Source organism: Denticeps clupeoides, chromosome 1 (assembly GCF_900700375.1).
Source record: "Denticeps clupeoides chromosome 1, fDenClu1.1, whole genome shotgun sequence".
In the NCBI taxonomy this organism is placed as follows: Eukaryota; Metazoa; Chordata; class Actinopteri; order Clupeiformes; family Denticipitidae; genus Denticeps; species Denticeps clupeoides.
Genome location: NC_041707.1, coordinates 22,183,382 through 22,206,336, shown reverse-complemented (window position 1 = coordinate 22,206,336; position 22,955 = coordinate 22,183,382). Strand labels below are relative to the sequence as shown.

The 22,955-nt window shown below is 40.7% G+C and overlaps 1 protein-coding gene across 1 annotated transcript in view; it reads right to left on the bottom strand.

Annotated features, from left to right (window-relative positions):
- The window catches only part of pcxb (pyruvate carboxylase b), a 126,312-nt gene extending 104,740 nt beyond the window's left edge, over positions 1-21,572 (bottom strand). The window contains exons 1-7 of the mRNA XM_028963971.1: positions 21,268-21,572; positions 15,517-15,659; positions 14,673-14,857; positions 12,668-12,833; positions 12,288-12,433; positions 10,097-10,214; positions 8,415-8,566 (exon numbers count right to left, since the gene is read on the bottom strand). Of these exons, the coding sequence (XP_028819804.1) occupies positions 8,415-8,566; positions 10,097-10,214; positions 12,288-12,433; positions 12,668-12,833; positions 14,673-14,857; positions 15,517-15,658 (909 nt within the window). The 5' untranslated portion in view covers position 15,659; positions 21,268-21,572. The remainder of the gene's footprint in view (positions 1-8,414; positions 8,567-10,096; positions 10,215-12,287; positions 12,434-12,667; positions 12,834-14,672; positions 14,858-15,516; positions 15,660-21,267) is intronic.
- Positions 21,573-22,955: the final 1,383 nt, after the last annotated feature.

Below are 22,955 nucleotides of genomic sequence, written 5' to 3'. Positions count from 1 at the left end.
TCCCGGTCAACTCCCTCCCTTCCCCCAGCCTCATTCATTCAGGGGCTCCGTTTCCTTGATCCCGAGACAGACAGCTGTTAATCCCCTGTTCACAGGACAGAGGTGATCAGCCCTGTAGGTCTCAGACTGACGTCAACATAAATCACACAAGGAACATACAAGGGTAGATGTAGTTACTAAAGAAGGTTAGAGACAAAAGGGATGAGAGACAAGACGATGGGAGGAGACAGATGGTTTGAAAGATGAAGGGAGGTCAAAGGGAGAGCGAGGGAAAGCGAAAGAAAATGGAGAGAAAGTGGTTGATGATTTTAGACCTTAGAAGAAGTACAAAAAAGACAGGAGACAGAAAGAAAGGACAGCAGATGCCAGAGTGAAGAGAGGAACAGAGTGGCATGTAAAAGTGAGAAATAAAATAATTTTAATGTGGATTGTTGCCACTGTTTGTTTTTTTATTTTTGTTTATCAGTTATATGCCTGATGACAGACTGTGTTCCAACTGCAACAGGCTGCAATGACAAATGCACACCTACAAACATCACCCTGTATGTGAGTGTGAAGGACTCATGAACATGAAAGAGCAAGAATTATACTTCCATTTTACAATAAAGGATAATAACATTTACAATATAACTAGACAGGTAAAAAATATGTAAAGTATAAATTACTGTTTTAAACTATACAGTATAATGTATGCTACAGCATGCTACATGAAGAGATTGTCAGCACAGCACACGGTGCACACAGTGAAATTTGTCCTCTGCATTTAACCCATCACCTTGAGTGAGCAGTGGGCAGCCATGACAGGTGCTCAGGGAGCAGTGTGTGGGGACGGTGCATTGCTCAGTGGCACCTTGGGGGATCGGATTCGAACCGACAACCTTCTGATTATGGGGGCGCTTCCTTAACTGCTAGGCCACCACTGCCCCTTACTACATATGCTACATACACTATATATTTGATCAATGTCTCACATTAAGAGTCAATATGATTACTGATATCGATTCATATAAATGACATGGTAAAATAACCTTCACACAACCTTGTCAAGTGGCAATGTTATCCGATGGCGCCTGAACCTGAAGCGTCAGCTGCAGCTTGCTTCCTTAGAGTACTGGTGTTCTCCACATGCTTACTATGTTTTGCTGCCATTGGTGCAATTGCGTTGCTGTTTTTTTTTTTTTTTTCACACTGGCTGCCATCTGACTGCTGGGCCAATTTTGTCACAAAAATGTCAAGGCAATAAACTCCCAGAAATTTAAATTTTTAAATTGACAGCATGTGGGAGCAAGAGACAAACAGAGCAGGAGAGAGAAAGGGCCTGATAAGAAACAAAAGTGATGACAAGGAGAAAGGACACAGGTGGAGAAGTTGAGGCAGAGGCGTTAAAAAAGAGAAGAAAAGGTACAAACCAGGTGAGAAGATGGTGAGAACACGGAGATCCAAAAGATAACAAGACTAAGCAGGGGTTGGGTAAGAATGAGAAATAATCCTGAAACCTGTCTTTAAGAATGTCAGGGCAAAGTAGCTGTCACTATGGAAACAGCTGGTTTAAAATACAAATATTGTCTCCGAACTGGAGAATTTATTTAACATTATTCTGCGCAGCTTGCATTTGCTTTTTAATCACATTGCCCCATATTTGAATCCCACACCCCACAGGCTGCAGCAAGCACCGTCTTAAATACAAAAAAAAAAAAACTAATTTTGTCTTTTGCTGCCTCCCTATTCTTTCTTGTCAATGCAAAAGAGATAGTGACTCGGTTGGAATTTTATTTTTCAACTGTACCCTTTCTCATATCCTCTTCTTTACTTAGTAAACCTCCCTTCCTTCAATCACAAAGTGTTATAATAACTGATTAGTATGCTGCCATGAGCCCATACACATAAAACCGACGTGAAATGTTATGTTTGTTTGTACAAAAGTGTGTGTTTTGTGTGCCTTTATCCACTTTCTGTGATAGCTGCAGTTCAATCCTCTTTTTTCTCTCATTATCTCTTTGTGGGAAGACCATGTGCAACTGGCATCGAATATCGGACATGTCTAATTTTAGCTGTTCCTATACTGCAGTGGTTGCACAGACTCTCTTCTGAAAGGCAGCCAGGTCTGCCAGCGTGTTCGGCACTGAAGGGCACACAATACCTCAAGATATTCCTGAGCTCTCAAGAAGCCTCTCCACGACAGCCCGCCACAGTCTACAACGTCTGTCTCACTCAGTCAGTGGGAGAGGGATGCACAAATGTACGTTGCATGCTGAGTCTGCAGAGTGAAGGGGCTGTCAGCATGCACATGCCGTACTCGTGTGAGTGACAACTGAAATGCTTTACGGAGTGGGTCAGCAGGCCTGTCATTTTAAGTCATTTGTCACCTTCAGGACAGTGCATGCATGTGTATTCAAATCCCTGCGAAGCCCAAGTTTGAGTTTCACAAAGGGCTTGTCTGTTTGTGTGATATTTGGCAGCCATTTGTGCAACACCCACACTGCAGCATTCAACAGTGCCTAAGGGAACAAGGGAAAGAAACACTGAGAAGGAGCTGGAGATGATGGCAAAGTAGAAGGAGGGAATATAGATTATAGATCAACAGGACTGTCAGAAATTGGGATGAAGGGCATTTTGCAGCACAGAGTTGATCATATTTTTTATTATATCAGCGGGTTAAAGAAGCAGAGATGTTATCCACCCAATTTTATGAGATTAATTCCCCATGTTTTTGTTACGACCAATCACCTTCCAACTAATTGCTTTAGCAACACAGTCATTGTTATTCCAAAAAGAGCTATTTGAAATTCAAATTCCAGATTGAGAGGCTGAGTGAGAGGGAGAGAGAGAGAGTGGCGAGTGAGAGAATGAGGAGAGAAGCGTGAGGGAAAGGTGTCAGCAGGGAACGTGTGCATGATCACATTTACAGAGAATCAGTGAGAACAGGACTTCTGGCACATTAATAATCAGATGGGGTGCGGTTTAAAAACTGGAAGAGTGCACACACACAAAAACACAGACGGGCACACACAACACACACACACATATATGCATTCATGCACACATGCCCACTTTTACTCATACTGGCACAAATAAATGACATTACAGACAGGAACACACACACACAGACAAGATGTTTAATTAAAAAGCTGGGGTGTGTGTGTGTGTGTGTGTGTGTGTGTGTGTGTGAATGTGCCCTTTTCAGAAAAAGTATTAATTTTAAAAATGCTCCTCTTATCTCAGTTCATATGCAACTTCTTTTAGAGGTTAAGTGCATTTAGCTTAATATGAAGACAGAAAAATGAATGGGGTGAAAGATAGAAAGAGCATGGAAGGGGCACAGAAGACAGAATGAGGTAAAGGGGGGAACCAAAAGAAAAGGAAGAGAAGATCAACTGAGGTATACCCCTGACCTGAGACAAGTCTCGCTCTCTCTCATTCTAAAAATAGCCAGAGAGTTTCAAACTCTGCAGTCTGCAAGGCATTATTTCAATTACGAATGTTTCAGCAGAAATAGCAATACTGACAGAGCTTGTATTAGTATTAAAATATTATTTTATGGGGGGTCAAATGCTCATTTCATAAAACGGGACAGTCTTCGGGTCCTCACTAGGAAAAATGCTGCGTCTATGCCAGTCTGTATGTATTTTATGTGCGTGAGAGTCGAAAGCGCTTGTGATGCTACTCTCTACAGCACATCAATGTTCATCACTGTCAGACATTACCAGACATCGAGTCGAGTGCATGAAGGCCCCCAGCTGTGGGATCTGCTGGGGGAAACTGGACATGCAATGCTTCTGTGCTCGCCATAATGGTTTCAGGGTGACTTGCAATGTTCCCGTAAGATAGCACAGTCATGCACAACAGACACACTTCTGGGCATCTGATCAGATGAGATCCTTTGAAAACTGTTGTGGGAATGCACATATTGAACATAAATCTGATTATGTGTGTAACATACAAGCCACACAATGCACCACTGTGGGCAATCATTTTAGTATGAAGCATTATACTGTGTAAAAATAACATTGAACTCTGTTGCAGAACTGGGTTATAATGAACCACATTGTAAACCATAAATAAACAATACTTTGATCTTCTTTGAAGTTTTGCAAGGATAAAGTTTGTGAACATTTTGTTTAATGTTGCTTTCAAATTTTTGTGGCATTTGAAGGTCAGTGCATTTATATCAAATGCTAGGCTTTGTGTAGAGAACAATGAGGCAGTAAACTTTTACTTTTAATTTCTACATAATTTTTTTTCATCATTCCAATAAACAATACAGACAAATCAGGTCGTGTTGCTGCACCTTCATCACCCCAAATGCTGCATCTGTGCCATCATAATTTTAGCAACTGATTACAGAACCTCCTTAAGAAGCAGGCCTTACAACAAGCTTTCAGTGTCAACCATCAGCTCTTTTCTAAAGTGTGCCATTTTATTAAAGAAGTGCCAAATCCACCAAGGTGACTTTCTGAACACACAGTTCCACACCCCAGAATACAGTTAACCAAATTCAATTATATGAATGTAAGCAAGCTGAAGAAGAACTGTTATTTTGCAAAAGCTCATATTATGTGATGCTATGGATATAGATGAGGGTGGAGATTTTAATTGTACTCGCCAGCAACGATGTGAAGAAATGGTTGATCCCTTTTCCCTCTTATGTGCCAGGTCACAGTCAATTACCAGAGGACAGCTCTTCACTTTCCTGCACTAAATATGTCAATTGCTGTTAATTATCTACAGTCACAATGCCTGAAGTTAATTGCATGTTGTGGCAATTATAAGCAATGGGGACAATTCAGGAGTACTGAAGAGTGATGAGCTACACTCATTTACACTAATTTCACACATTTAGGCAATGTTGACTGATTAGGCTTAAATGCATTATAATAATAATAGGTCCAAGACATTTGCGTTAAGTTGCTGTCTTCTTTGAAGATTTATCATCACATCAGTATGACCAGCCCTGAATGTCCTTCGGTGTCCTACAATTTCCCTTTGCTCCATTCTGGCTTCCCTCCCTCCATCCACAGAGGCATCTGACTCTAGTTACTCCTTCCGTGCATCTCTTCTTTCATCCCCTCAGCAATTCACCCCACCCCTTTTTCTAAACTTCAATCTCTTGCTCTTTTTCTTTTATTCTCTATGCACTGATGAACAGCAAGAGAGAGCACATTTCCTCTCATCTCAGGCAATCGTTCCCTCCTGACCTCACCAACTCTAGGAGGAGAAAATTAGTCTCTAACCAACAGCACCATTTCCATTCGCTAACCCGCCTGAGTCGCTCCCCATCTCTCTGTAATCTGCTTAAACCCCCACCTGTCCTGCTGCTACACATCAACCACACACAGCTCCATCTATGAGGCAGGCACAGCCACAGCCCATCTCTAGCATGTTCATGAATCAACTAAACAATGCAGGCACACACACTCACAAACCAGCACCTAATCAATCATCGCCCGATCAATATAGCAGCATGAGACAGATAAACAACAGTGCAAAAAAAAACGTAGCATTCTGTAGATCAGACAGAGAGAAAGGGAGATTGACTGCAAGCTTTATAAAAACAGCCTAACGGACGAGAAAAATACCGAGAGGGTGCGGACGGATATGATCCCAAGTCATGGTACGGGATGCTGAAAGGTCATAAAAGGTCAAATGAACACAAAAAAAAGAATCAGAATTTAGAGAAACACGGTGAGACAGAAGTGTGTAGAGATGGATGGAGCACAGGACCGCAGACACAGACGGGAGAGAGAATGAAAGAAGTGAAACAAACAAGGTCATTTACGGAATTTAGCAAACCACGAAGAACATCACTCGCTCACACCCTCCCTCCCATCCATCACTGTCCATCTCCACCCCTCCTGTCCTGTTTTATAGCTCTGCAGCCATTACAGAGTTGAGCTGTGTGCTGTGTTAAAATCAGCACATGGTGATGTGACCAAGATGTGGCAAGGTCACCATCAACACACACACACATGCACACACACACACAGAAAGCGAGGGGGTGGCTCTAAAAGCTTTAATGCGAGGGCCCTCATGCTGCTAACAACTCCAGCCCATCAGCACACATTTTTTTTTGTCTCATCTCAGACCTGAAGAACAAAATGCACAATTTAAACGTGAAAACCTGAAGAAAAGTGTGGGCATTTTCCAGCTCACACATTCACACTTCTGAGTAATGAACAAATAATAGCTTGAAGAAAGAGAAATGCAGGTGCATCATTGTTCACACACAGAAATAGCAGTGGCCACTTTGTTTCGAGTGGAGGACTAAAGAGTGCATTAATGACGCGTCTGTTTATGACAGAACTCCGATACTAACCTGTCATTTATCAGCTCTGCTTTGAGCGCAGGATTGACAGCCGAGATAATTTTCCATTAGTGTTCAGATGCTTTTGACGGACGTGGGCAGTGAAAGCTTGATGAAGCACGTAATGACAGTTTCAAACGTGTTTGCGGATGAACTGATTGCGCTCAAATGGAATCGGGATCTGATGGTCATGTCCAAAGGGGAAAACAATAAAGACTTGATTGCACATAAGTTTCTAAATGGCATGGGCAATTACAGTGTTAATCAATGTTGTGTTGATGGCCATCATTGTTTCGTTGCATATGTAATGCTCCTCTTCAGATTGTATATCTTTCACTTAGAAGTCTATGAGTGTTTATTCACACAGAATGGAAAGACAACAGCATTGCATCTGAAACTTTTCAAGGAAGTAAATTTCAGGTGACGATGACAATGACGATCACATGTCTGAAGCCACTGTTGGCACCTGGTGTTAGCTCTGTTATGCAACACCTTGAAGAATAATTCACATGTTGGATCTATGGCACATCTGCAAAAACACAACCTTATCTCAAGTGAAGTATCTCCACCCTTCCATCTTTGTCTCTTCCCTGCAGTGTCTCTGTTTGTCCCTGGGCCCCTCAGCATCACTAATGTCATTTTAAAGGAAAGCACGTACTGATTCATATACAGATAGGAGAGACACACAGATCAGATGTGACGGATGCAGTTTGTCAAGTGATAGGCATGGTCATGTGCCAGTATTTTTATTCAATACACTTTCTCTTCTTCCCTCTAGCATTTCCTCTCCCACACACACACACACACACACATACAAACACTCACAATCACACAAACAACTAAAATATGAATGAATAACATATAAAATAGAACATGTTGCATTTCATTAATAATTCCTGTTAGAAATGATCTTCACAGCACATTTCACCAGCTAGGGCTTGCGAGAAGCATGGCTTTTGCTTTTTCTGTTTTTCCAGCACCTCTGCACACACCTTTCTGCGTGGTGCCATATCTTCAAGACAGAGCAGGAACTGATCCGGAATCAGAGCAGTATTTAAGACAGTGGATTATAGAGACACCAGGATTATTGATTTTCACAATGGACAGTGATTACAGTGTGTGTGTGTGTGTGTGTGTGTGTGTGTGTGGATGAAATAGGGAGATGTTATCTTATCTCGTAGGACATGCAGGGAAAAACAAACACAATCATTTTAGGATCTTTGTACACACCGGTGACACCTTAGGTGAACAAAATCAGTGGTAAAATTGATTGAACAGAACATCTGGAAGGATTCCAAACAGCATAAAAGGTCATCAGCCAGTACACATCAGCTAGTCTCGTGCTTGCATCCTTGGCCTCCAGGTTTGACCACACTGTCTTGCCAAGAAAGAAAGGCTCAGTTTCAATTTAGCTAATGTGCATCACAATATCGTAAGAAATCAATAACCTTTGCTGCACACTGGCTCAACTGAATTGATCTTAAGGGAACTTGAAACCCCTGATGATCTGGCAATACAAACATGGAGAAAGAAGGTTAAATAACTGTACAGTGAATGCCTGCCACAGGCCCTATTCCGAATTACATACTGTACATCGCATAAGTAATAATCTGTGCCACTGGGGCAGATGAGGCTGGTTTATGGTTCAGCAAAGGTCACCTTGTGAGGAATTCCAAGAATCTACTGTAATCCACGTAGAGGGATAACAGCCGCGCTTGCCCCGCAACAAGACAAGATTTAGCATTTCCCGTTAAACTGTGCACTCATGTAGGAAGGAGAAATTGTGAAGGAAATAGGCCAAACACGGAAACAGAAGCACTCACTCACACCCACCTCCTTGTTTAGAAGAAAGAAATGGAGAAATGATTAGGAGATTTAAAAGAAAAAAACTGTCGACTGGTGACCGCAGCTTATGAGGCGCTACAGTCATTACTCAATTCTTTCTTTGTTCCTTTAAACTCTATGTGCTGTGGTGAAGTCTATAAATAAAGCCAGGCATGAATCTGTTGTCTTATTCACGCACTGTTGGGGGAAACATCTGCATGTACTGTGTGTGTGTGTGTGTGTGTGTGTGTGTGTGTGTGTGTGTGTGTGTGTGTGTGTGTGTGTGTACCTGCTTGGCCAGGTTGACTGAGTCCTTGGTTAACCTGTCTCTGAGGTGGGGATCCAGGTGAGCAGCGGGTGCTATCTCCACCACCTTCTGGTGCCTTCTCTGGATGGAGCAGTCCCTCTCATACAAGTGAATTACATTACCATATTTATCACCTAGACAAAAACAAAAAGACAGAACACAGTTGTTTTTCCTAACTTATATCTATAAGGGCAGTGCCCAAAGAGCAAAGGCTTTCCAATCATTCAGCAGGCACACAGCAGAAAATGTAACAATAAAGTCATAGAACATTAAAGCAATCAGTAACAATATGCAAGAGGAGAGAGGGAATGAGACACAGACTGAGAAAGGACTGTAGCATTGTGTGAAATCTGTTATTAGTTGAAATATTAAAAGAAAACTAACCTTAAACTAGTGTTTTTTTGTCAACTTATTTTTTGACTAAATATCTTGTTCAACAAACCTCTATGACGTAATGAAAATGGGATGAGACAATTTACAATGTAAATTCCGGTCATGTGATGCAAACTATAACGAAATATATAATATAATGTTGTTGACGAATAAAAACAAGACTAAATGGGGTTTACAAGATAAAAACTAGATTGAAAATGTTGTGATGAGACTTTATTTCCTCTTGTTTAATCAAGTTATTATTATTATTATTATTCAGTATTTCTGACATATGGTGGTGGGACTATGGCAGAAAACCATAGAAACCAAACAATTCCCACAGAAACATTAGAACACACGAAGCATATGGGCTAAGATGCAGAAGTACTCCAAGTGAAAAACAAGAAATTCTTAAAGATGACACATCTACATTCTTTGGGTCAATGTCCTCAAGGGCAGCGCCTTTCAACTGGGACTCTCTTGCCCTAAACTTTGTCAAACTATCAAATTATCTGAATGAAAGAATCAAAATCTAAACCTTTCATTGTTTTCTGAGAACTGCTTTAACGTGAATGTTTATGCAAATCAACTATCTGCATGCTCCTTGTTACACTTGTTCAAGGCCAAATACAAAACCTGTTTGGAGTGAAAAAGTACCAAAAAATAAGGAAAGGGGCCTCCAGGAAGAGATTAGAAAACAGTCAGTCACTCTCATTCTCAACCCCTTATTGTTTCATTGAAAGGCTTTTATAACCATATAAAAAACTGTATTGGTGTAGAAGGAAAAACACTAAACTATGCTGAAGCTCTTCAGAACCACCGTTTGAGGGCCCCCGCTAAAAGGCATTATTAATTTGAAAGTGTGCGGCAGCGTGTGAGAGGTTGAGACAGAAATTGAAGGCGCTCCGCTGAAATCTTTAAAATAAGAGCCGCATGTCCTGAGGCCTCAGCAGACAGTCCATGTTGAGGCTGCAGACGTTCAGAGAGCCAGGCTGCATTGCAGTGTAATAGGACAGCATACAATCCATCTGAGCATTGCAGACTAAGTTCTGAAATCCTGAGGTGCAAATCATACATAATGAGAGACCGAACAATGACTGAGAGAGGCTAATAACTTATAGGGAGCGAAACACACACACACACACACACATACACACACACGTATTGTTACTCCGACACACAGCAATGGTGGTCAAATTTGTGTGCCAGGAATGTAAAACACTCTCACTGCAGAATATGAATTCAGACAATTGCTCATGCGAAATGGGGAAAAAACACTCCATCACACTTACCTAGAATCTGAACTTCAATGTGTCTGGGTTTATCAATAAACTTCTCCACAAACAGAGCTCCATTTCCAAATGCTGCCAGAGCCTCAGAGTATGCCCGATTGTAGTTCTCCTCCAGCTCCTACCAACAAAGATGGATAAACTGATGACGTTAAACAATACACCATATATAGAAAAATTATTTTGAATCAAATTGTTTAACTAAAGGGAAGTAACAATCAACTGGGGCATAGATCAATGTCATTCCAGCATTTAGTGCATCACTGTGTTTTTTGCCAATCTGTTACTTATCCACTCTGGGATGCAATTTCAAGGTGACCACAACTAATCAGGTCCTAATTGTTTTAAATTGGCACACAGCAGGGAAAATAAAAGCTCTACTTTACATCACTTTTCTCCCAAATAAAATATACCAGCAACAAATAAACTCTAAAGAAACATCAAAATTCAAAGCCTAATCAATGCAATCAATCTTTTTTGACAATTTTTCTGAAATTCCATTGCCTTTTTCAAAGGCTTTACTAATTGTCAATAAACCAGCATAACCACACACAAGATATGCCTTCTACTGTTCATTTGAGTAAAAGAAAAACAGATATTTACATTGTGTAATGCTATTAAATGTTTGTAAATATTACCCATGCATTTACACAAACTAACAGGGTTTAGTTTTATGTGTTAAATACAAAAAACAATAGTCAATTCTTTTCTTCAATAATGCATGAAACCACATCTCATCCTCCAGGGGCTTACATGTGCATCCATAAGCTCTTTATCATTGGAAGGCTGTGTATTAATTAGAAAACAGCAGCATCCAACCCTCTAATCGACCACAACAACAATCAGATCTAATCAGACACTAAGGAAGCGCCACAGAGTGAATGAGAACATTTGACTCATGTGCACAGCAGACAAGAGTAAGAGGGTCCTCTTAAAGTAGGGGTAGGGAATCTGATGAAAAGCTGATCAGGAGGACCTCTCTACCAGACAGGAAAAGTCAATTATTAATTATTAAGTCTTTGATGTTGGTTGATTGACAGATAATTCCAAAAACCTATGCAGGTTATACACCAATTAGGTTCCCTATACCTGTATTGTATGCCGGTATTACTCTTATGTTACACTGTCACCTGATGTTTGCTCCTTTTTTTGTTTTTGTTTGTTTGTTTATTTGTTGGTTTGTTTTTAGGGTTTTTTTTGTGGGATGTGGAATCGTTGAATCTATTTTTATAGTTACATTAATAAATTATAGTAATTCTATATCTATTTATAGCTAAGTGCACGCTTTCTGGTAGTAGCATATTGGGTAACACACTTGCTTAAGAACCAGAAGACCACAGGCTCAAATCCCTACTTACTACTATTATGTCCCTGAGCAAGACTCTTAACCCTGAGTAGGGGACAGTCCCCGTAACTACTGATTGTATGTCACTCTGGATAAGTGTGTCTGATAAATGCCATAAATGTAATTGTATTTTAAGATAATTTGTGCCACAGTGAAGCACAGGTTGTGGCGCCATCTTGTGATTAACATTTGTAACTATATATTTGCATAGGACTTAAGTGCTAATATTGACATGACAGAAATGACAGATTAGTGCTAATTTAATTTAATTTAATTTAAATGAACCTCGCTTTCGCCGCCCATGTTGAGCCTTGCGTTTGCGCTTAGCGAAACCTTGCACCCTTACACCTTACGCTGCACATACAGTGAAAATAATGGCCTAAATCACCTACACAATCAAGCTCTTTTCAGTTAGATTTGAATTTTCAGTAGCATTGTCAAATTTGTGGTGTCTAATTGCAACGGAACAGGATTTATATAGTTTCATTCCTAAGATTGGAGTCCTTAAGGTAGAATGCCACAGGAAATCCAAGCTCAATATGACTTTAGTAGCATTTACAGTAATGAGAACATGCACATGCGCAATGAGCCCAGTAAATGTCTGTATATTGTGTTTTGATATTTCAGTGACCAGTATGCTTACGTTCACATTTATGACATTTATCAGATGCCCTTATCCAGAGGGACTTACAATCAGTAGTTACAGGGACAGTAACTGTTAGGCTGTTATGTGAGTGTGTTACCCATTAGATTACTGCCACCCTATACTTACATATCAAAACCCACAGAACTGAAGTTTCTTGTACAACAAATGCAGTACACATATACATAAAAGACATCCAAACACACCTCATAATTTCTGACCACCCTCATTCCACGGCCCCCTCCTCCATAGGCAGCTTTAAAGATTATTGGGAAGTCATAGGTTTTCGCAAAGTCCTCAGCCTCTTTCAACGATGTAATGGGACCATCAGTCCCTGGGACAACAGGTACACCTGTATATAAAATTAAGTTTATAGTATGACTTGTGTTTCTGACAGTTTGACATAATTTTTTGACAGTTTTTAGGGCATAATATTTAAACAAAGTCTTTCTGAACATGCTGAATTAAAGCACTTATAAATGCAACATAATTACATTTTGAACTTATGAGAATACAAGTACACTTTGTATAGAAAAGTGAACATAGTATATAAAAGTCAACATATATCTTATAAGAATAAGTATACCAGCTTGAATGGCCAGAGCTCGGGCCTCCACTTTGTCCCCCATCTTGCGCACCACCTCTGGGGATGGGCCAATGAAGCGGACCCCTGCGTCGGCACAAGCCTGCGCAAAGTCTGACCTCTCTGACAGGAAACCATATCCAGGATGGATGGCATCTACATTATTCTCCTGAATGAAAAAGAAAGCAGATATAAGAAAGCAAGAAAAAAAGAGCAAATTGTGCAAACATCATCTCCGATTAGCCACGAGACACCATGAGAGACTACTAATTTTATAAAATTACAATCTTCTGGTAATTGAAAACCTGATCGATTTGGCAGCCACCGGAGAACGCCTGATTATTTTGGGATGTGGTGCTGTTATGGGAATAGGGTGTTGGCTGCCTGGTCATTATTTTGTGTGTTAACCAGAGAGAGACCATAGAGACTGTGTGAGTCTCCATGAGTCTGTTCATGAGTGTGAATGCCCATCTTTCAATTTATTTGGAAATGATCACCATTAATGCGTGTATGTGTACGAATTACTGATTGTGTGTGTGTGTGTGTGTGTGTGTGTGTGTGTGTGTGTACTAGGGTGAGAGCTCTAATTGTTACACTGGTGGCTCACTTCCCAGACTGACTGAGCATCTGTCTACAGTGAAAGGAGAGAAGAGCCCCATCCTAACAGGACGTGCCATTGCTGCCATAGAAATTGCTTTTCCAAAAAAAACACCAATGGATTCTGATGTGAAGTGGCCCATATTGAGAGGAGATAGCCCAGACCCAATCACTGGGCTTCTCATAATTTTAGGACTCAGGAAAGACAACATCCAAAAGTGAAAGTAAAGACTTCTTAATCCTCATTTAATCCAGTTTTTAAAATAACCTTTAAAAAAATCTATCTTGAAATTCATATTTTCAAAATCTGTTCTCCAAACCTAAAAGACCAATTAGGCCTAGTGTACAGAGTGTGTAAAAATGGAACACAGGGGATGGTTTTTATTCACAGGCATTTTCACAATGTGTCAAAGAACAAGAACACCAACTTTTATAAAAACTCACTCCCTCACTCCCTATTCTTCACTACTTAGTCTTGTTATGGTTATGCCATGGCGGAAAAAGAATGTGGACATTGACATTGTTTCATTCAAATCTTTTCATACATAAAAAGAAAAAAGGCACGATGGCCATGAACAGAACCTGTAGCATGCAGTGAAATCAAACAACAATGCAGGACAACCTATGTGTCCTGCAGGCGCACTGTTAAAGAGTCCCGATCCCTCCAGCCTAATGAGTGGCAGCTGAGAGTGACCAGGTCCCAATAATCACAGATTGAACCAGAGTCAGCAGGCTAGGCCCGGTGGCACCAGACCATTACAGTTACTTACTTACCACAGGGGGCCTTGTACAAAACGATATTTTCTTGAATATATAAACAATTTGTAGAGCATATGTATTCATATTACAAGTAGAAAATTGTTTTTGAGTTCATCAATATAATCCTAATTAATTTTATTTACTAATAGCTTTGGAGAATGTGGCTGTTGTAGTGACAAATTATGCCAACATGCTTTGATGTGGAAAATGTTGCTCTTATGCTTTTTCTTACAGATTTTAGCACACATCACAATACTCATATTATTCTAAGTGATGACAATATTAAATATTACATTATAAAATGTTTCATTGTCACCTAACTCTATGTTTCGCAGAAAAGAATCTGTGAAGAACCTTGTTACTAGCACACTCACTGAAAGTATGTTGATTTAGAGTAACATATGAGGTTCTGGACTTTTAAGCTTATGTAGAATCTGGGGTTTTCAGTTAATATTTAAACAATGAATGAATAACGAATGTAGCTCTTGATCCTTAAGCCCTGCTAGCTGTTAACATGAGCTGATACAACTCAACTGTCAGTGTATTAAATGAGCCTTTTAGCACCAGACTAACAAATGTAACAGAGAGCGTGGCCATGTAATACTAGCACATTGTAAATTGATGGATGGATAGATGCTTGGACTTGACAAACCTTAGCCACTCTGATGATGTCAGGGATGTGGAGGTAGGCAGAGACCGGTGGCAGGCCCTTGCCAATGAGGTAAGCCTCATCAGCCTTTTGTCTGTGCATCTGGCCAGTGTCCTGCTCCGAGTACACTGCCACGGTGCGGATACCAAGTTCAGTACAGGCCCGGAAAACACGGATGGCAATCTCACCTGGTGGATGTACGCAAAAGAACAACCTTGATTAAATACTTGATCTACAGCAAAGTCTGCTTTAGAGTTGAGTTTAAACCAAACTAGTATACATCAAACTCTTTAAAATGTATGGACCAGTTTTGCTTGGCCACCTCAGAGGACTTTTACTGATCTTGGAATGTGGGACATATGGGATGTTTAGGAAAGCAGCACAACTGTCCATTTTGCCCAATACTAATTCCCCTTCCAGCTTTTGAAACTAAACAGCCAAGACTTAGTTACAACCATCTGTTTTTATCCGGAGTGCTTTATGTAAAATTTGTTTTGAAGTATCAAAAAATGCCGCCAAAATTGTGTCCCTTACTGACCAGACTGAATAGTCGACTAGATAGTTTAACACCCCCCCAGACACATATACACCTTTTTTTCATGTGTGTATGTGTGTCAAGAGAAGACAAGAAGAGACAGATAAGATGGAGGTTTTCCCATTGTTCACATTCACACCACGTCAGTGTCAACTGAGACTGGTGCTTGGAGTGCAGCCATTAAAGATAACTCATGGAGATTTCACTCGGATTCTTTCAATTCACAGGTACAAATCCAGTATTGAGGCAGTCCCCACAGAATAAGGAGAAGAAAGAATGTGAGAAGTCATACGCAGAGGAGACAGCTCATACCTCTGTTGGCCACCATGACCTTCTTGATTGGTTGGTGCTCTACGCTCTGGGAGTATGAATGGGCATGGCGCGAGAGAAGACACACCCTCCGCAACATAAGGGCACCCAAACCCCCTTTCACTGCTCCTAAATGCAGGAGCATCCTGAAAAAAGGGCAAAAAGAGGGTGAGGAATAGAAAAGGGTATCAGCTCAAAGAGACAGAAAGTCAAATAAAACAAACAAGATAAACTGTCCAAATTTTTTTTCTAACCATCCACATCCAGCACACATGCCACTCATCCCTCACAAGCGTAAAAGCTGTGCGCTTACTTTTACTCAATTTTTGTTTATACTCATAAATGTATGTCTGTCTCTCTGTGCACTTGTTGTATGTCTTGTACATACATTGTATGTACACTGTATGTCTTTCCCTCTGTGCAGTAGTGGCATAAGCAATTTCCATTGGGATAAATAAAGGTTTCTGATTCTGATTTAGTTTTCAGGACTCTGCTGCCTCTCAGTGGCCACAAGCTGAACTGAAGGCTGATTTAAATCTGCCTTGCTGTGTATAGAACACCTCATATACATTCAGTGTCAGATGCGACCATGGGATCTGTAATGTAACTTTCATTTAATACACATAATACACACACTGTTATCAAAGAAATTTCTAAATTTGGAGTTCCATTAAAGTTGCATTTTTGAAGCGGGAGCATGAGCATGCTCTGGCCCTGCACCAAATGGAGGTAGAGAAGGAAGTGCATCTCAGAGAGCTTAAAGCTGAGGCAATGAAGATTTTATTGTGTGCAGCTCCCGTCGCATTTGTGTTGCATTTGTGTGGCATTGTCACTGAAGAAGTTGCCAAAGAAATTAGATGTTAATAGAGCATATGCATCAGCTTTGTGTGTGGTTCACAATATTTGCTGTGTCAGGAGCAATCTGTTCCTGCACACTTGAGTGCACTGTGAAAAGGGGTATGTGTGTGTTGTCCACCAATGAGGTATTTACCAATAATATGCTACCTCTTATGATACATCATCAATTATCTGGCAAGTATCAATGCATCAAGGCATGCAAGTCTGTGTTGTGCCCTTAAAATTGAGTTTCTGAAGGCATTTTTTGCCAAGCAGCGATGATGTTATATGATACAATAAATACTGAAATCGTCTTTGGATTGTTTTTGTCCAGCACTATAGTCATCATTGAATCTACATAGTTATTAAATTGTTATTATGTAACCGCCAATATGAGCTGTGTGGCACACAAGGGCTCTAGTCCCAATCCTTAAACTTATTCCAAACTCTCTGTTCTTTGGGCTCTCGCTTGAAAACAGTGAATGCATTATCCTTAGCTATCACAGTTCCAGTATAGTACATGCTATTACATGTTAGATTACCGGCAAGAGCCTGACATTTAGCACAAAATAGAAAATAAAAATGCACCCATGACATTTAAAGTAAAGTAAAGTGATTGTCATTGTGCCCTCTGCATTTAAACCAGCACCCTTATTGAGTAGTGGGCTGCAATGAAAGACACCAAGGGAGCAGAGTGTGGGGACAGTACTGTGCTCAGAGGCAGGCACCACTGCCCAGACTGCTTCAGCCAATAAAGCAAAAATAACATTTTTTAACATTTCATTCAACATTAACCTACTTATTGTAGATCTGTATGAGAATATTTAAAGTGCAGAGTTACATGCCGTATCTTGGGCGCATAGTGGTCTGTGATTTGCTTTATTCTCCTCCTCCACCCACCCCAGGCTGATTACACCTGGCAACACCTCATCAGGAGATGGTCTGCAGGCGGAGCAGGGCAGAGTAGGGTGGAGCTTCGTGTTTGTTATTCCTCTGAAACTGGAGGAATGCTGTCGACTGCCATTTATGTGGTCGACCTGGGTATGGAAATGATTTGTCTTTGCCTAGTGATTTAGCTGTGTGTTTTTCAGAGATCGTGTAGTATTGTGTGCGTATTCGTATATTCCCTAATAGTGTTGTCATTGTTATTATTAGTGAGGCCTGCATTGTTAGACTTTCCTGGTGTGTGTAGTGTGTACACGGCCCAAATTTCCACTCCCACCTCTTCCACTTCCACTGTGAACCTCGTGTGCAGGGATGTTCCTTTCTCAGTGGCAACTTGCTGGCTTGGGATTTGAGCCCGCAACCTTCAGATTACAAGTGCCCTTCCTTACCCACTAGGCAACCACTACCCATATATCACCCATAGGTAAGTTTCTGTTTAGGCACACAAGGAGTAGCGGAATTTCGCCAACCTTGTACGTTTTAGAGGGTCAGGTAGTCAGTGAGTGTCTTACTAACAGTTAGCCTAGAGGTTTTGTAGGACTAGTTCTTTGCTTTAGCGCCATCCACATTCCTTGCCACTACGGTTTCACCTGTGTATGTAAATGGTCTATAAATTTATATATAGTATATATAAATAATCTTGTCTCTATTTTTGTACAATTTGGACCTTGATTACTCCCTTGTTCCCTCCTGACCCTAGACCTAGAGTTTGTAACAATTGGGGTATTTTATTTGGCTATGCATCAGATGTTTTATATGCAGTTGTTCTGCATAACAGTGTGGTTTTGTGCAGATTGTAGAGGGTTTGTTGGTGACCATTGGTTTGTGTTACTGTGTGTTTGTTTTACCCAACGTTTTGGTGCGATGACCACGTCTTTGGTTCTGGCACAGATGTTTCTTTCCGCTCCTAGCGTGGAGACACTGAACTGTTGTTGGAAGGACTACTTATTTGCAGTTGCTGCTCATTTTGACATTGCTGTGCCTTGCACCATGGTTAAACGAGATCTGTGTCCTTAGTGGAGCAGGTCTTGCTGAGTGGTGACCAGGTCGCCAGTTTCACAGTTACTGGTGCAGCACAGCCCGTAACTTCTACTCTCACTAAGGTGGTGGATGAGGTGGTACAGATTATCGCAGTTCAATCCAGGTTTCAGCTCCAGTTAAGTAATGAAATAGGAGCATGAGCATGGCCCTACACAAAATGGAGGTAGAGAAGCTTGAATTTGAGGCAAAGAAGATTGCATTGTCTGCAGCTCCTGGAGCGGATGTCTCTTTGCCTGTGGCTGTATCTTCTCCTGATGCCTGCCCTCTGAATGCGAGTCCTGACCCGTTACCATCTGTGGTTGACGTAAGTAAGCACATTGTTCTGGTACCACCTTTTAGAGAGGTGGAGGAGAACATCTTGTGCATAAATGCCAAAGATCAGGGCGTTGCTCATCGGGTTTCCAGACCACAAGAACCATTTCCCTGTCATGACATTCTGGACCTGGCCAAAAACTTCTGCCAAAAAGCCTTGTGTGTTAATATCACCTTTCTCACAAACCCTCATTCCCTCTCTGACATGCCTTTGCATGTATTAATCACACAGTACAGATATAGCTACGCTGCAAAAAATTGTTGGAAAAGGAGTGTCTACACAATTCACTGTCAATATTTACAGTGAACATTATGAAATTGTCAGTTAAATTAACATAAGTGTAAATAAAAAACAATAAAATAATTGCCCAAACAATTAATACTCTGCTCAATAGTTTATTACACAGTTCTTTTTATTACTATATTTATATGTAGCAATATAACAACGTGCTTCAGTCTGCAGCCACTGGCCATAGAAAGAAAGTAGGTGAGAATGAGGTCAAAACCATTGGTCTCTGCATGCGGACACAGTTCGGTTCTACAGACTTTTCTGTGTGGTCTGCTGATCCATCTGAAATGGCATCTTATTATAATATAGAATACCCAAGCATAATTCCTCTTATTATAGTCCAAAACAGTCAAATGGTCTAGACAAATACATATCTCACCCACCATGTTCTCATTTTTCTAACTTTTACCACAGTTTTAAACTTTTAGCAAGACACACCACTCCTGGAAACACACACAAGTGGATTTTTTTTATTCCAAGCATGTGCCATATGTACACTTATCATCTTAATTGTCTGAAAATAAAATGTGTTTTTTTTAAGATGGCTTAATGCACAAGCGTGGACTAGTGTGCATTCTCAGCAAAAAAAAAAAAAAAACATCGCTGATACAAAATGAATCAGTAAGGACCACAGATGAGTGATCTGTCCTTTTATCTTACAGAAATGTATAGCAAAGCATCACCAATCCAATACTGACAAGGGTTCTGATCAATTATTTTAGAGGTCAGATGTCAAAGGCTATTGGGGAGAGTGGAAAGGTTAACAGGCCAGGGGAATGGTAAACAGCCTGGACCTTTGAGCTGTAGAGTTAATGGATTACTGTCATAAACGCCATCCCTGTCTTCCCAGTGAGTCTGTGTCAACACTGACCGGTAATCTAACATGAACATTTTCAGCCTTACATCACTGACTTGCAAACACATATAATATCTGACAGTGTACAAAATTATGTTGAAGAGAGAAATGCATTTCTTATGCACAGCACCTGGTGTGCTAATATGACATAAGAATTTAATGTATGCCACTTTCAAGAATCATTTGAAATGTGCATCTGTGAGATGCATGGCCATATGGTGTTGGCCCAGCATAAGTCCTGGACTCTTGGTGAAATAGGAGCAAACAGATCTCCATTAGAGATGGCGAAGCCTGCCTGATGTGTCCACAGTTAACTCTCTTATGTTAGTCTAGTGCCCAGTTCTCCATTAGAGGCGGCGTAGCCTGCCTGATGTGTCCACAGTTAACACTCCCCTGTTAGCCTAGTGCCCTGTGAGTCAACATTAACTGCTGCCATTCAGCATCGGTTTCAGCTAAAAGTGTATAACTCAGCATTGGTGTTTCATTGTTTAGATACATTGAGTTCCCCTTGTACACACAGAGCCAAAAAGCCCACACTAAAGCTCACATGTAGACATAATGTCTTTGGACGAATGGCAATAATAATTCACAGAAGATATGGAAATCTGAGTAGCTGAGTTACCTTCGCTAGCATCACACACTAAATCTCATTTTAGGCACTTCTAGGTCAAAGAGAGTTTTTCCGATCCCTCTCCTGGTGGACCCCATTGTAGAAACATAAGCCTGCTTACAGTCTGCCACCTTAAATATTTGACAATCAAGAAGAGGAAAACTGAAGTGAAGCATTTTTGGCAGGATATCCTCCAGGAGCAGGGTTGTGAAACATTGTCCTGAACTCCTGAAGAACAAATGTGGCAATTTGATGGATTGTGCACTCAGCAAAGTGTCCTGTTCAATGCTGCTCTATTCAACTAACACAGTGACACAGTTCCTGCCTTGACCCCCACCCCTCCACATGTCCATGAAATATCTCTGAAAGCTCACAACACTGATAGGCCAGCGGGGTAAGATAAGGTGATGGCAACAACGACAGGGCAGGACACCTAGCACACGTAAAAGACCAAAGGTCATAATAAGAGACAAAAATCTTAAAATAGAAAGACTGTGCATCCTCGCATGCACTCACACATGTAAGTACAAAGAAACACACACACACACCTGTGCATCTCATGCATGCACACACAAACAAAACAGACGTATGCACGTAGACACTAGTGGATGAGTTACAGAGCTCAAAGATGACAGACAGACACTCATCAGTGCAAGTATGCATACACACACACACACACACACACACACAAGAACATTTGTATGCAATGACGTACATCTGACACATGAACAATTACATGCAATATAGTCCAGACACATTTGACATATTCACCAGTCAGTCACACACCTAAACACATCTAAGAACATTTCACATGCTTATGGTGCCATGGAAGACACATGAAAAAAGTCCAAAAGAAGAACTTACTTGTCTCTGCTGCTCAGACGATACTACAGGCCAGAAACAATGGGTAAACAATGCAATGTGGTCTCGTGGTCCTCTGTCCGTGAAGCTGGGATTTTATTGGTGAAGGCAGAGTGCCGGCGTGATGCTACGGTGCCAGATTCGTGCCTGAGACGTGCCAAAGGAGGCCTACACTCTCTGCTGGCATACAGAAGCTCACACAGTCAGAGGTAACAGCAGGCGGCCCACTGCTGAGTAAAACAGCGAAAGGACCTGTTTCTCTGACAAACAGTTAAGCTGCCCGCCGCTCTGCCTCGCTCACTAAGCTTTCATCCCCTCTGCGATTACGCAACACATTCACGCCTCACTCAGCACCAGCCAATCGTGGCCCGATTGCCACACAGAGCAAAGAGCGGCAGGATTTAAAGTGAGTGACAGTGGGAGGCAAGGTGTGTCTGTATGAGCGAAAAAGACAAAGCGCGTGAGTGTCCGATGGAACACTGCTTCAGTTCTGATGAGCTAGAGCTGAATTCGCTCCAGTAACGTTGCGCACATTTGATATTGCCACACCCAAAACCTGCAGAACATGTTTCAAAAAATAGGAAAGAAAAAAAAAATTATTACTCCCCAGTGTGTGCCATATTCTTCTTTCACTCATATCACACATTTCAAATGTGAAAATAAAAGTATACATATACTTTCTTAGCTTTGCATAAAATTAAAAATTTGATGCTTATTCAGAGAGAAAGAATTGTGAAAAAAGAGGCTCTGAAAGGAAAATATTTAGCAAAGTTGAAACAATGTGTAAGAAAAGAAAGAAAGAAAGAAAGAAAGAAAGAAAGAAAGAAAGAAAGAAAGAATAGAAAACAGAAGAAACCAAAGCATTATGTGACCATGACCTACATACTGACACCAAGAGAAATATAAGAAACAGGATTTTGTGCCACATAGACTAATCAGCATTGCATTCAAACAGTGTGTAAACATGCACGTAAAGGCACGTTCAGTTCTTCTTATCCGGAGGTCATAAAACAGTTAATATTTCCCCGAGAGGCTCTCCTGTGTTTCATCATTGTTTATCTCGCGACAGGGTGCCTTGAGCATCTATACAGAGAATCCCCAAGAAATTAAGCATTAACTATTACTTAACCGTCTGACTGTGCGATTTTACTTGATTCACATGTTTTGAGCGTGTCATTCTTTCTTTCTTCCAATCCATATGTCATTCCTACTGTAAAATGGAACAATATTAGACATGGATTGAAATAGCTACATCGAGGAAAGGAGAAACACCATTTGTGCTCAGTAACAAACAAAATACATACACTTTTTTGAATAGATTTTAGTTATAATACTTTACAATACTTTTTGAGACTTCCACTCTGTTTAAAGAGACCTCTGTGTCCGTGCAATTTTTTCCTGTTTCATCTGTATGAATTTCAACCATGTCTCTCTTGAAGTGAAAGGGCGCCTTGTGTGACAGAAAGGAACAATGTAAAGAAGGTGATGAAACAAGTAAACAATCATTCTTATCCTAAAGCTTGGTGCAACTGAAAGATTGTCTGTGATGTCCACATTATCACACACTGACTGTGATGTCCACATTATCACAAACTACAAGCTATCAGAGCAACCATTGTGTTCTTGTCTCCTTTCAGCTTCTCATTTTAGTGGTTACTGGTTGTCCACACAACCAGTTCAGTTTTAATCCG